The 15,889-nt window shown below is 37.8% G+C and overlaps 1 protein-coding gene across 8 annotated transcripts in view; it reads right to left on the bottom strand.

The window, feature by feature from the left end:
* The window catches only part of dennd1b (DENN/MADD domain containing 1B), an 88,992-nt gene that overhangs the window by 10,282 nt on the left and 62,821 nt on the right, over positions 1-15,889 (bottom strand). For all 8 annotated transcript variants that reach the window (XM_043223763.1, XM_043223765.1, XM_043223764.1 and 5 more), the window contains 7 exons: positions 14,107-14,232; positions 11,458-11,559; positions 7,688-7,778; positions 6,819-6,859; positions 5,867-5,905; positions 4,698-4,754; positions 3,005-3,091 (listed from right to left, as the gene is read on the bottom strand). In XM_043223763.1, the coding sequence (XP_043079698.1) occupies positions 3,005-3,091; positions 4,698-4,754; positions 5,867-5,905; positions 6,819-6,859; positions 7,688-7,778; positions 11,458-11,559; positions 14,107-14,232 (543 nt within the window). The remainder of the gene's footprint in view (positions 1-3,004; positions 3,092-4,697; positions 4,755-5,866; positions 5,906-6,818; positions 6,860-7,687; positions 7,779-11,457; positions 11,560-14,106; positions 14,233-15,889) is intronic.

Here is a 15,889-nt window from a genome sequence, read left to right as displayed (position 1 = left end):
AACCGCAACACACACACACACACACACACACACACACGCACACACACACACCCATAGCTTCAGTCGCGGGGAATAAGCAGGAGATAGAGATCAGCTCCACTCTGCCCCAGGCCCTGCTACTGACACCCAGTCTGGCTTTCACGGGCCCTCAGGCTCGACCTGAACACCAGCCCCTTATACTGTACGCCGCATGGATTCGGCAGAGAGAGCCAGACTCAGAAAACACAGCTTAACTTTTCTGTGAGAGCTGCAAGTGCTGTTACAGCGTTTGTGAAAGTGCACTGAACTTGCATAGCAAAAAAATAAATCAAAACACAAAAATGTGTAGTAAAATATTAATAAAAATAACGATAAAATATCATTTATTTTAAGGTGTCTTTGTTACACGTTGGATGTACTTTTATGATAATAACAAAGTGACCGTAAGCCAAAACGTAATCATACAGTATGAGCATTTAGTTAATTATGTTTACTCTTAAATATATAATTGCACTGTAACATGGACACCTTAAAATAAAGTGTAACCAAATATCTACATATGATACAGTTGTTGTATTAATAAACTACTATTTTTATTTGACTACATTTGTGTTATTAATAATAATAACAGTAGTTGTGGTAGTAGTAATCAATCTTGTTTAATCAAATTTGCTAATATTTGTTTTCAATAAGTAAAGTTATTACTATTATCATTATTTTCATAGTCCTTACTCAAAAGAAAAATACCCATTAAACTCTGATTGGTTGATTGTGCATTCTGGACTTAAAAATTGCAATTAAACACTAAACAGTTTTCGTTTTTGCAGGCAATTAACTTCCCTCATAACCGAGCTGGTTTCATTTCTCTCGAGTAACTTTCTCTTTCTTCTCAAATAATGAAAGAAATTCAACCTAAATCAATTTTTCATATCTATTTATTTATTTATAATGCAGTCTTTTATTGCACCGGGTGATCACTATGATCACTATGTCTGGATTTATTTTAGGTCCTAAAAAAAAGAAAAAAAGAAAAACTAGAAAGGATTGTTTAATAAATTCCCCTTTTTGCTTCCCAAATTTACTCCGCTGATCATTTAATGCATCCTAAAAATATTTGTATTAAATCAGAAAATGCCAAACTAAAGAACTTCTCGTATTTTTAGAAACTAACGCGGTTTACAGGACGCTTCGGCTCTCATTATACTGTAGCATTTCTCCCGTTTTAATGAACACCAGCAGAAGTCGGTTAAAGAAAAGAACGAGCTGGCCTGGCGCTGAGACCCCCGTCACCCGGTGCTCTTTTGTTCTCTGTTAGACGGTAACGATGACTGAACGGCGCAGCGGATTGATTTACTCATTGATCGCGTGGAGGCTCTTTGTGGCCACAAACAGCAGAACACGCGCACGTATGTGATGAGTCTGAGAGGTCTGATAAAGCCGAGGGCTTCCTCTGGGACGGGCGAGCGGAGGGAGTCGACCGCCACCTTAAGAAAAGCCCTAATTGGAGGACCTCCGTCTCCACACCTTTTCACGCCGCCTATTCTGTACTCTCCGGCTCTCCCCGACAACAAGGATGCAACTAATAGCCATGCTAATTAAGGGCTGAATGGAAAGTCAGGTGGGGAGGGATCAGGCCAGACGTGGCTTTTGTCCAATGCCCTTCTGACACGGGCCGCGGAGGTGTGAGCATGTAAGGCCACAAGGGCTGGCTGTTCATGCCGGAAGTGTAGCGGAAGTGAGACATTTTTACAGCTAATCAACACTTGCACCATTCAGCTCTGCATTTTTGATCAACATTCACGTTGCTGAGCTACAGTTGTTGAAAGCCTCAATAGAGAGACGGAATATTAAGCAAAGGTTCTTTCTTTCGTGATACTGGCGGACTGCTAATGAATGCGTGTCTGAGTAGGCCATTTATAATTGGTATGGACCTGGAATTTTATAAAGTATCTTGTATTTAATAAATATATATATATATATTATATTTTAGAAATGAAAAGTAAAAGTGCAGTTGAGGACACCTGTTGACTGCTCTTCATTTTAGTCTCTGGTCAATTGCATTAAATAAATAAATTGGCATTCAAAAGCTTGTAGTGAGATAATATTCAATTTTGTAAAAACAAAAAAAAACAAAACATATACAAACATATATGCATGTGTGTATATATATATATATATATATATATATATATATATATATATATATATATATATATATATATATATATATATATATATATCACATAACTTTGATAAAAATGTATGTAATGGATTATAATTAACCACAAATTATGCAGACTGTTAGTATGACAATATTTTTTTTGTTGGACCACCCTTAGAAATGCTTAATTTTCAGCATGTGGTGTAAAAAGGTCACATTAGCATTTAAAGAAGAAGGAAAAAAACATGGTCAGGTCAAAGTGTCTGAATAATTTTTGTTCCGAAATTTGTATTGATTTGGTAGTCCACTGTATGTTTGGGTATAATATGTCACAGTCTCCTAGTCCTAGACCTAAATTTAAATCTGAGCTTTTTCAACTGAAAGAAAGTTGCACTGACAGACAGACAGACAGACAGACAGACAGATAGATAGATAGATAGATAGATAGATAGATAAATAAGGCTTTAAAGGTGTGAGACGTGGCCCTTTTACCTAACAAAGTTATTGATACATTACAGCTGCATCCTTACTACCAGTCCAAAAACTGGTTTTGTGAAACAACCGCGGCCTATTTCGGGGTGGAAATGGAGACAGGCCAGTGAATAGTATGAATCCAGGCCACCTCCTGCGTCTATGGGGGGCTCGCTGCTTCCCTGCCTGGGCTTGGCAACACATCACTGCATCGCACACGCAAGACACACACTACACACGGACGCTTTAGCCACAGCTGTCAATCAGCCCGCCCCACGTCGGCTCGGACTTACTGGTGTGCAAATGGGCGCTTCTTTCAGGAGGCGGACTGTCCGTGAACCCCTTTCCTCTGTGTGTGTGTGTGTGTGTGAGAAAGAGTGTGTACGTGCTCACCGCTTTCCTCTGAAGTCTCCTGGGTGAGAGGCTTTTAGTGCTGGTGGGAGAACCTGCACAGTACGGGCTTTCCTCCTCTTCAGCGTCCTGTCGAGAATCAAAAAGAGAGGAAAACTGAAATCACGCACAGTACCTTTTTAATACATTGATGTTTCTTCTTTAAGTTCTTTAACAATTGTATGTTTTACAGTAGGAAAAAAAAAATCATTTTGAAGCAAATCATTAATTATTTTATTTAGGTTCCGAAAATTTATGGGCGAAATCCGATCATTTTTTAAATAGGAATTGGAGCTATCGACGGGTTTGTGTGAAGTTAAGAAGCTCTCTACAAAGATTTCACTTCTGGCACAACTGATAATGGGTCTTTTTTGCCTGTGAAATTTCCATCAAGTTGAAAAAATGGGACTGGACCGCCATTTAAGTGCCCTGCTAAGAAACAAAGAAAAGAGATGAAAACTCAGAAATCTCAAATAATACTCTAAATACATTTTTTTTTTATCATTTATTAAAGGAAAACCTAAAAATGAAACTTGTATCATTTATTCACTCTCATCCAAATCTGAATAAGCTTCTTTTTTATGTTGAACTGAAAAACATGATATTTTGAAGAACCCCATTATCTTTCACAGTAAGGAAAGAAATAGTACAGAAGTCAATAGAACCATCAACGGTTTGATTACCAGCATTCTTCTAGATGTTGTCTTATATGTTCAACATAAAAATATTCAAGCAGCTTTGGAATGACATTAGCATACGAGTAAATATTGACAAAATGACCCAAAATTTTTGGGTGGACTATTTCCTTTATGGCAAAATCTTTCAACAGAAATGCATAGAAATTTGCATGGTTTGGTGCTTCTGCATTCCCTATGCAGATTGCACTTAGTTTGAATTAGTTTTCACTTAGTGAAATTTGGGGGTCCACTGAGAGTAAAAAAAAATGGGATTTAATTCATAATTTAAAGTATAACTTGAACTTTCTCTTTTTTGCCTGTGACAACACCTTTCCTCCTTTCCTCCAAAAAAAAGAGATTGAATCTGAGAAATCACACAATACTTGTACCCACTTTTATTGTGTGCAATTTGCTATGCTACAAGCCCATTTGAGCCTTGTACCGCATGATTATTTATACGAACGCAGGCACACCCAACAACACCCACTCATTTGAGCGCCGTCTTGTTCAAATCTGTTTTGGTTTAGCTGAAGCCGAGCAGACAGCAGCAGCGTATCAACTGTGAGAGGTCTCGTCTCCTCTGGGCCGCCTTTCCGAGCTCCTGGCCTGACAGTTCACGCCACAATTGCCTTATCAAAGACATCAGTGTTATGGAAACATACATCTCGTTACATTAGCTTTGAAGAAATCACTCGCTCACTGATGAAATATGCAAAAAATATGAAAGGTGGTGCTGGGGAGGGGGGGGGTTGACATGACAGCCCATCGCCAGAGGCGCACTTGTTAGAAATGTACACTCCCGAACAAAGCGCTAAGCAGGTTTCACAAGCCATTTAAAACCCTGAGCGCGAGCCATGGGTGAAGTCACGTGATCCATCTTAAATAGTGTGTGTGCATGAGCCTGTGCGAGTGCGAATGTGAGAGACCGCGGGCTGCCTATCCAGACAGCATTTGCAGGGGATGCTTTCGAACGCACAGAACGCACGCTTCTGACAGGATGAGAACTCTGAATAACTCACCTTTTGTGTGATCTTGTCCTTCATGTCGCGGATTTTCCGTTTGGCGTGATCTTTGGCCTTTCAGAAGAGAGAGAAAAGCCACTCAACGGCTGAGCTACACAATTTGGCAAAATCAAACCGTTACCAACAATGAAATGTTGAAAAAAAAAAAAAAATCCAAAAACTAAAAAAAAGAAAAAAATGAACGGAGAAGTCAATCACATCAAAGCGATAGTTTACTGAAAAATGTAAATTCTGCAATTATTTATTGACCCAAAAGCTGTAGGACTTTATTTCTTCTGTTGAACATAACAGAAGATATTTTGAGAAATGTTTTTCCACACGGTGGAAGTCAATGGGCTTCAAGCTTGTTTGGTTCCCCAACATTCCTCAAAATATCTTACACCGAAGAAGGAAAGACATTTGATTTTGCCATTTATTATACCGCAGCATATCTTCAGTCTTTGGCTGTGGTCACATTTATCATTGTTCGGAAAAAAAAATTAGCAGGCAAAATCCGGTTATGCCAACAACTAAAGATCAGAGTTGTTCGATTTAGCCATGCAAATTTATTGGGTTGACCAAAAGAGAACTGCACGGTTCGAAAGTGACTTTTAATGCTAACTTAATAGATTTTTTTTAACAGTTACATTTTGCCAAAACGGAGACTAAATTTTGTTAATGTAACTGCACATTTAGGTTCATTAATTCTACAAAATAACTGGATCAGGTTGAATTGATTCAAACCACATTATCTGCCAAGTTCTTATCAATAGCATTTCAAGAGTTCAGTGCATTGCTAAATGTAGGCCACTTTCGCTTTTTAAGGAAAAACTAATCAAATGTTCCAAATATTGTGTTTACCAAATTTTTTCAAATTGACCAAAGACACTAAATTCCGATTGATACTGGGACCTGCAGGACATCAGACAGCTCCTGGAACACTAAAAAGATACTTTAAACAAAGTTGGTACCTATTTAATTCCATTGTATGAACAAAAAAACGATATCCTCACAATATATGTTACAGTACACGAAACAAAATATCTTACACGTAAAAGAAAGCAAGGTTTGGAATGGCACGAGGGAGAATAAAGCACCATACTGTAATCCACATTTGATCACAGCAAATATATGTTGTTGTTTTTGTTAAATCCAGGGTCAGAACGCCCTTTCCACTGTGAACTTACCATCTGAAGGTTTTTCACGACCGGTTTTGCCCTCTGCCGCTATGAAGAAGAGAACAGTTTGCTGAGAATGTATGAATTTCCACAGACCGTGCCAGCATTTTTCGTAAGAATCTTGCATAAAATAAACACACATTTACTGTCACAAATCATTAACGGCTGAATAAACACCTCCTTCTTCAAGCCAAAACATTTGTTTTGCTTCAAAGCAATGAGAAACACCTTTGCCATTAAAAGCAAACTATTAACCAGGTCTGGTCTCTTTATACGAGTGTGGCACCGCTCTTGTTCTTGTCTGATTTCATCTCTCGTTCCTGGGTAACATCAGTCTTTACCAGATGAATGCTGCAAGGCTAACACGCTAAACCTCTGAAATGTGCCGAATGCTGCCGAGTTTACATCCCAAAGCCTTGACCGACATGACGGCGTGCCGCGGCCCTTTCTTATGGATTTGTGTCAGTCAGAGGATGTGAACTTTACACAAAACCTTTTGAAAAAGGCACTCCAGAGAACTAATTCGGCTCCGGCTGACGGATAGAAGGAAGGGAGAGAACGCAAAGAGACAGTCAAAAAGAAAACAGGCGCGAGAGACAGCGCGGAGAGAGGTGAGAGGAAGACAGCAGAGGGAAGGAGAGAAGAAAAGAGGGCTTTTCTTTTGTTCAATCTATCGAGTAATGGCTGTGTTTCCTGCCAGAAGTCTCGTGTCATCTCCGATGACTGGCTGTCACATCATATCAAGCCTGTCTCAACATCTTAACTGTCCCACGCCACAGTTTTCACCATCTTCCCTGGCATCGCATCTCCACTTTCAAGCGATTCGCTCAACTGGATACGTTTCATCACCTCATAACCAACAGGAAATAATAGCGGCGCTCAGCTGCTTTGGGCTTAATTATTCAGCTGAAATTAACATTAACATTATGAGCAGAAAAACGAATAATTGCCTGCTGCTTACCATCTTGGTGTGAATCCACTGCTGATAAGACCTCGAATTACCTAAAAAAAAAAAAAAAAAAAAACAGTGCCGCATGGGAGAGTTGTTAATAAATTCGGTATAAAATATTATCCAGAAAAAAATGAGATATTACAAAAGGTTAGAGTGAGGAAGTTTAAGAAATATTGTCTTTTGAAATTTCTACACATCGAAGAAAAATGGCATTGAAAATATTAGTTTTTATTTATTTGGTGCCGATTTATTTTTGCGCACCAAATCAGCATATTAGAATCATTTATAATAACTGTAAAATGTAGCTTTATAATCACAAGAATAAATATCTTATCAGACTTTCATACTGCAATATATATATACAGTAAATACATTATTTCTGTTCTTTTAAGCAAATAAAACTAAAAAAATAAAAATTCTAAGAATGAATAATGAATAAAAACGAATAGCCTTGTATGTATATTCAGAAACACTTTTATTATTATTATTATTATTATTATTATTATTATTATTATTATCATTATCAATAACATTTAGGAGTCTGACAACCTATATATGACTTGTGCATGTGAAACAGCTACTTTGTCTACTAAAAATAAATAACTGCTTTTAAAATAAAATCTTCTTTAAGTTTTTTTTTTTCATTTTAGAACGTGACAACTGTTGGCTTTTGCTTTATTTGTATGGAAACGTGCAGCTTCGACCTTCTTTAATATTTCTTATTTTTACCCAAGAAAATCAGCTACACTCATTTTTGTCTACTTCTATTAAAACAGTACATCGCACAATGCCTAATGTCATTATAGCTACCGTTTCCTGAAACTAATAGTCGTACAAGTGTGTTTCCACTCATTGAAAGATGGAGAGGTGGCACTCACTTCTACAGAAGCGCCCCTCTGTGATCTCCTCTTCATAGACGTCTGTAAAGCCCCTTCCTGCGTTTAATTTGGCCAGTCTGCCTTCAATGAACTGCCGTCATAAATTAAAGTATCACAGGTTATTAAGGAAGAAGGGGGATGGAGAACAACACCAAAACAATCCCATCTAGACTGCTCCAGACGTGGTCACTGTGTGTAATTTACATCAGGTGATGGATTAACATGGGAGGAAAATGTTGTGCGAGCAATGCCTTTTGGGAAGTTTAATTTCCTCTCTTGTCACGTAGACGACATAAAAGGGATCTAATAAATATGCCTATTAAAACTAGGCCTATGACATTTTATTTTCTAAAGTATGGGGATAAACTTCACTTGAAACTAGTTCTAATTATAACAACAGCAGCAACAAAAAGAAACAAAAGAACTGATGATTAGACCTTAAATATATTTTCTGAACAAAATCTGAATAGTGCATGTAAATGAAAAAAGTCACCTCGAGGGCAATATAGGTAGCTAAATTTAAGGAAGGATGTGGAAACTTATGCTGATAAATATAGTTTTGCTTTTTAAAGATGTATAATAAACTAACTGAATAAATATACTACATACAAATAGATTTATTAAAAGCATCAGAAATAAAAATGTAATTATTTAAATATATTAAAGCAACCAAAAAATAAATTATATATATATAAAGCATCTTAATTTGAACAATGCCATATGAACAAAAATATGGGTTTGTTTAAAAAAAACACTATACATTTATTTTGTTTATTTTAGTCAATAAACTTAAAAACCTAAAGCTTAAAAGCAATCAAGGAAATACATATATGATCTGTAATTTACAGATTAATACAGTTATGTGATGTACTATTTTACATTATCATTCAATTACAAAAAAAAGAATAATAATTAAACACTAAAAAATAATAAATTAATTTGAAAATGGTTTTGTTTTGTTTTGTTTTGTTCAACATGTAATAAAATAATACTCAATATTATTGTAATTATGCATTAAACCAGATCTTTTTATATTTCAGCAGCACATGCAAGATGTGTGTTTGTATAAAACTGTATATAACTTATTTTATATTGCATATAAAATACACATGCCATAGAAGTTGGTTACCCAAAGAACCTTTCAGTAAATAGTTACTTTTTTTTGCATGAGAAAGGTTCTATGGATGTTCAACCACTAATAAAAAACCCCCCCAAAACAAAACCCTATTTTTAAGACTGTATGCATCTCTCTTTATATCTCTTTCTCTCTCACGCATCACTGACAATTCATGTGCTTCTTGATTTTTGAATCCATTTTTTGAAAACATTCATTTAATGGGTCCACTGTAGTACCAGTGGGCCAGAACAGGTCTCAGGTGTCCCAGTAACAGGGGTAAGGACATCTCTAGGGGTCAGCACCTTTCATTGGACTCTGCTACATTGTAACTTCATTACAGTCTCTTTAATGAGTGACGAGACCACAGGGTTCAGCCTCAGCCACCCTACAGCCCAATTACAGCATGCGATCAGGTCAAATTAACACCTATCCGAAACCTTATCCTTCCGCATCTGGTTACAGACACACTCTTGTCCCATTAATTGGACAGTTCCTAGATGAGTATCTAGGAACAAACACTTGATGGTAGAGTAAGTGTTGAGTGCTTTTTATTTTTTATGTTATATTAATGTTGCAAAATGGTACGTTTAAGCTTAATGCGTTGTAAGTGTATAAAACTATATTAGTGAATGAAGTTTGAAGTCGTCCATTGTTGAATGTGGTACCATGTGCAAGTGAGAGAGAAAAAGTAATTTTTTACATTTTTTAAATATCGGTTGGGTTTGTGTCAAGCACAATGTGAGGTCCCACTTTAAATTAGGTGGTCTTTCAATTCGTGTTGGGGTAAGGTCGGGTTTGTTGGTATGGGTAGGTTAACGTTGAGTAATGATGTCAACAGTTTGATTATATATTAATTAGAGATGTAATTGCAAGCAGGTATTTTTTACAATGTAATCACAGTGTATAAACATGCATGTATAAAAAATCATTACTTTAAAGTGCCCCGATTATGGATTATGGAAAGTTCATATTTTGCTTTTGGGAGTCCCAACAACAGGTTGAGATGGATGCAAGGTCAAAAAACACTTTCATTGTCTTTTAATACGTTTTTACCTCATTTGTTTAACGACTCCCACATTATTCATTTTACCCCTCCGATAATTTGTCGCTTACATTTAAAGCAGTGTTTGTGAGCTTCAAAAAACTGCCCCAAAAGGGGCGCCTACTGGCAAAAAATTTAATCTGCATTTTCATTCAGACCAACACGAAAAGCCCAACAAGTGGTCAAACAATATGCTAATGTTTCCTGTTGGCATCGACATGAAACAGCTTGGGACTCGTTTTAAAAGCGACTCATTTCAATGATTAAGAGTCCACTCTTTCTTTTAGAGACAATAACTTCATTCACGGTGCACCTTCAGATTTAAAACTTCTCAAGATGTTTTCATTCACTTAGATAGATCTGTGTTACCAACCACATGATGGGTCATTTTCACAATCTTTAATAGGGGCACTTTCAATGTAATTACATAGAAGTGGGACCCAATGTGATATTTAGCCATCAAGATCTAGCATCGATAATACAGTTTTCCGCTTGGTCGAACAATCACGCACATGCCAACAAACCAATAAGAATGGGCAACAATTCTGATGATTCATAACCATAGAGAGTAGGTTCCAATGCTGTACGAATGAATGATTTGGTTTCAACCGTTATTATTGTAAGCTTTTTATTACACCTCAAATGACGGGCGAATTCATAGTAACGCTTAGCCACACACAGTTCCCGCTCAAAAAAAATTGGATCGCGAAACGGCGTCTAATCAAATCACTTCTTGCATATAATGTGTTACAAAAGCCTTGTGATCTTCACGTTAAATTACGAAACGAACAAAAGGCAGCATCGCTAGCTGGGGAAACGTTTCCAAGCAACTAAATTTGCTGAATGCAACTACGCTGCAATGAAAAAACAAAAAAAACGAAAGCGCTGCATCCGAAGGTGTCGAGGGGGTAGTGATGAGAGTCTGGAGGAAGAACCGGTTAACCGGACCCGTGCAGACAGGGAAATGGGGAGATGCCAGAGCGCTGCGAGCTCTCTCTCGTTGGCAGGGTGATCGTGAGTTAGCATCAGGCGCTGGAAGACGTGGAAGAGGAAGAGGGGGGGGTAGGAGTTAGGAGACAGAAAGCAGGTCGTCGTTGACAGACTTCCCCCGCAATCTCTTGGCAGCCAGCCTTTACTCGTTTCTAGGCAGGGCTGGCCTCCAAGCGGATGTGGTTCATGGTCAGAACGGGGCACAGCGGTGCTGGCCTTTTGCAGTACGGCCAAGTTGGAGATAAGGCCTCTCCCGGAGCTACTGCACGGGCGGGAGGTGGAGATGTCTTTGAACTGCTGGTCACTATCTGGGTTTTGGAGGGAACGTTAGGCGAATGGTGCATCATGACGGAGATGTGATTAAATGAGCTCGTTCCGGGTATAAATTAAGACTTTAGCGGAGGGGGAAGGAAAGAGACTCGATATCATGGCTATAAATAGAGCTGGAGGGAGCGTTGGTTCAAGTGTAAGCAAGATTCCCTAAGAGTTACTGTGCAATATGTTGAAGACGTATTTATGTAAAAAAAAAAAAAAAAAAACATTGTAAAAAAGCATAAAATAGAAATACTAAAGTAATTTATGGTTAAGGAGGAAAACTGCTTCCACTCGCTTCCACTCTACCTGTTTGAAGAGTTGCAGGTTCACGGCCATCTCAAGGAAACTTCTCATGGTGCTGGAGCGGTGTGCCACGAAGCTCTTCTCGCAGAAGGTGATTGGCTCTCCCTGGGGACGAGAAAGCTCGCTTTTAATGACTATAGACAGTCCGCTATTGGCTAAAACGGCTGCAAACGGTGCTGCTTCATCTGAGACTCACAGACAGATGTTTTGTTTGACTGCGCTCGCTTGTTTATCATCATCACCCGTTGCAATCAATTACATCATTTCAATTTCTCCCCGAGTCGCATCAACGGAATACAAAAAAAAAAAAATAGTTGCCAGGAGAGAACTGAGGCTTGTTGGGAGCCCACACTTTGTCTGTGAAAAAGATTTGAGATCCTGTGGGCTTGTGGGGTTGCAAACGAATTTCGATGCGAATGTTCATAAATCCTTCTCTTTGCGAATTTTACTATATTGTTGCGTATAAAGCAACTGTGCTAGAATGGTTTAATTGTAAAGAATATAAAATATGCATTTTACAATAGTTAACAGTTTTCACAGAAATTCAATCTTGTAGTATTTGTAAAGCTATTCTTAGAGTGGACTGCATTTTTTGCTGTGAATGCAATTTTACACACAACTTTGTTGTGGTTGTTTCTACGCAAACTAACACAGCTAAACTTTTTTCCAATGCATTGTACAGCATAACCATTGAAAGCAACTGTTTATGTATGAACAGTTTTACAGAAATTTATATATATATATATATATATATATATATATATATATATATATATATATATATATATATATATATATATATATAGCTTCAAATAGCTTTTGCTTGTTTACACCCATTTTTTTATCATTTTATATATTATATTTTGCGTTAAACTGAGTGCTACCAATTATGAATGTGTTTCTAAATGAATCGAATTGTTACTATTTTAGCGAAGAACAATTTTCCAAATAATTTTTACTATGTAAATTGTCTGTAAAATCATTGTTGCATTTTAACGCATTATTCAGATATAATTTTAAGTAAACATTATTTATTATTAAAAATAATAATGTTTTTACTTACAATTTTCACAGAAACTCAACATGCTAAATATTCGTGAAACCATTCCTCCCTAAATGATCGCATTGAATTGAATTTTTTTGTTCTAATTATGAACCAATTACAGGTTTGTATGATTCACTGGTGTAAAAACTGTCTGATCTACACATTTGTTACCATCACTCCTGGTGCTCGGGGGTCAATAACAAAAGAGCCCCATGAGGTATCGCACTACAGTGACCTATATAAGCCCATGATTGCCGACTCTTGCATGGGAGCTAATTATGATTTCCCTGCATTGTTTCATTTACAGCTCAGTTAGATGTTGGCGTTCTGCTAAGGCGCTGATGGGAAAGCATATGGGCTCCATAAAGCAGAGCGGTATTTCACACAGATGATTCCTTGCAAATGGAGGAACCTCTTTAGAAATTCAGCACACAGAAGAAAAGCCATTATCGCAGAACATGACAGTAATGCTGGATGTGTAAAATCAAATACCGCTATCGCATTTCAGATGCATGCAGGAGGAACGATGCATAAATTACCAGTTTTATAATAAAAGAATGCAACTAATGCAATGTTTTCAGCTAAATAGCACTGCAATGCTGTCATTTCAAAGACAGAGGGGTGTTTTTTTGGTCTCTGTAATAACAAAGTGAAATATTAATCAAAATAAAGCAGCACAAAGGCTGATTTTCAATTGTTCGACTTCTCAGAATCCTAATGAGCTATAGGGACGACTGTTAAAAAAAAACACTCTGTATTTGAGCGTGTGTTTTAAAACAAATGCGAAGCAAATGAAAGTGGCATGACTGAGGGCCTTCAAAAAAAACAAAAAAACCCAGCAGTAATTCCATGTAGATTTGCAGACAATGTGCTCAATTGAGGCACCGCTTTGAAGGCTAAGAGTTGCGCAGACTTGACTTCGAGCGTGTGTGTATTTTTTTCTAGCGGCGAAAAGACAGTTTGTGCACAACCGCTGAAACATCAATAATGTATCTTCGCTCTGTGGGTCTACACAAACCAATTACTCTCTGCCTTGCCAACAAAGATGGCCACATTTGACAAACAGAGAGCGCACTTTGTTTTCCTCGACGCCACTCACCAAACCGAGAGGCACATTTCAGGAGTTTAGAGGGTCTGAGAAGACCACGAAGGGCCTGAGACTTCAAAGAGACTGTCCAGGCTTTTCAACATCTGACATTTCGGCTATGCAGACAGGCCCACCTTTCCCTGCACCTGTTTTTCCCTTTCTTTGAGCATTTCTGTGTCTTGATACGCCTTTGACTCCAAAATAAAAACCGACCACTTCTTAGTTTAAGGCAGATCTGAAATATTCAGCATCAAATTTAATAAATAAATAAATAATAATAAAAAAAGAAAAAGAAAAATATATATTTTTTTGCACTATAAAGCCTTACAGGAAAGCACTTTAGCACTTAAACTAATAATAAAAAAAAAAAAAAACGTAATTTTTTTTTTAAAAATACAATACTGAACTAAAAAGCCTCACATAATTGTAATGTGTATACACGGACGATACACAGTGTTGATAATGTGATGGATAAGGTCATATTCTGAAAAGAACTTGAAGTGAAGAGCGACAGTCTTACAGGTTTATATCTCAGGGCGTCCCGATAGGAGCCAAACAGCGCAGCCTGAGCATGCAGAAAGGCCCGAGCCACCCCGCTGCCTGTAGCAGTCGACTGCTTCTTCAGCTTACTCTTCAGACTGGAGACCTGAGAGAGAGAAAGAGAGAGAGAGAGTTAAATTAACACCTCTGAAATAGGTGGAGGAACAGGCAAACCCATTCAGAGTGTGAAGTGTCACATTTACAGGTCACCCCCCACCCTAAAAAAGAGAGAAAGAAATAAAGAAAACCTTCTATCTCTCAAGAGCACCTGCTGCTCTGTTAATTGAAGCAATGGTGCTGTGTGCAGGGGTGGGGCCGGAGGGCAAGATGACTTTGGAGGGGAATCATGGGCTCTTGTACCCTTTGCTTTATTTGCCTCGGATCTCAGATTACTTTGTACATTTCTCAACATAAATATACTTTATTATTATTTCATGATATATACACTGCCATTATCTGCCACATGCCGTTTAGTTTTTTTTAAATGAATTTTGTCCTTGTATTTTTGTGGAGCTAAAGAAAAAAAAGTGGAAGAATACAAAAATATATACACACACACACAATATAAATATTATTGCTTTTTTCCCGAATTACACTATAGATAGACAGACAGATAGACAGATAGACAGACAGACAGACAGACAGACAGACAGACAGACAGACAGACAGATAGATAGACAGATAGACAGATAGATAGATAGACATAGACAGAGATAGATAGAGACAGGCAGAGACAGACAGACAACGATAGATAGATAGATAGATAGATAGATAGATAGATAGATAGATAGATAGATAGATAGACAGACAGACAGATAGATAGATAGAGACAGACAGACATAGACAGAGAGACAGAAATACAGTAAGGCAGACAGATATGCACGTCCCCTTCAGATTTTCTGCATCCTGTATGGAATCATCCAAGCCTGTGACGAGACACAGCGGTGCACAAACACATGAGGATGAACCACGAAGCGGAGCTTGATCCAGGTAATGTAAGGTTAACCAAATTGATTACGTATGCTGCGGCGCTCATAACCATCTGCTGGCAACTCACACCGAGCAGCGAGCATATCAATAATCTCTTTAGCTTCCTTCATTAGGGAAGATCAAGCGAGGAGCATAAACGAGAGCGTTTAGACGATCGGTTGAATACCAAGAGACAGATCGGTTTAGGAACGCTGGAAAAACACCTGGACCAATCGTCTCTGACCCTCGCGGAAAGAGGTTTCGCATTCTGGCAAGTTCGCAAACTGTGGCGTTATTCCATACGGGACGAATGTGATTTTTGTTGTCTTTTGTTCTGTTGGTCTCTGTTGGGACGTGCCTCTTTTTCGCAGCGTCCCTCAGCTGATGTGGCGAATACTCTGGAGCATCAAACAGGAAGTTTAGCGGCGCTAAATTAACAAGTGTCATCTCCATATTCACACTGGCTAAGTGCTTTTATGTTTATGTAAAGTTGGCGCCATATTAATATTTCATGTTGATGCGTTGTCTTTTTTTCCCCCCTCACTTCTCTCGCTCTCCCCAAACAATCCGTTAAACAGTCTTCATTTTTGAAGAATCAAAGAAAGCAAAATGCCAGTCACACTCAGGAGAACGTGCAGCATACCCAGTGGGCAAATAAGAGGAGATAAAACAAAAGGTTGTGCACAAGAACGTCTTTACTATTCTATTTTACATTTCAGTTTATGGATTTAAATTACTTTAGAAATATTATTTATATCTCTAATTAATGTGTTCATATTTACAGTTTATTTAAA

This window comes from Puntigrus tetrazona, chromosome 22, assembly GCF_018831695.1.
Source record: "Puntigrus tetrazona isolate hp1 chromosome 22, ASM1883169v1, whole genome shotgun sequence".
NCBI classification, from domain to species: domain Eukaryota; kingdom Metazoa; phylum Chordata; class Actinopteri; order Cypriniformes; family Cyprinidae; genus Puntigrus; species Puntigrus tetrazona.
Note: the sequence above shows the minus strand (reverse complement) of the source record. Positions and strands in the feature narration are given on the sequence as shown.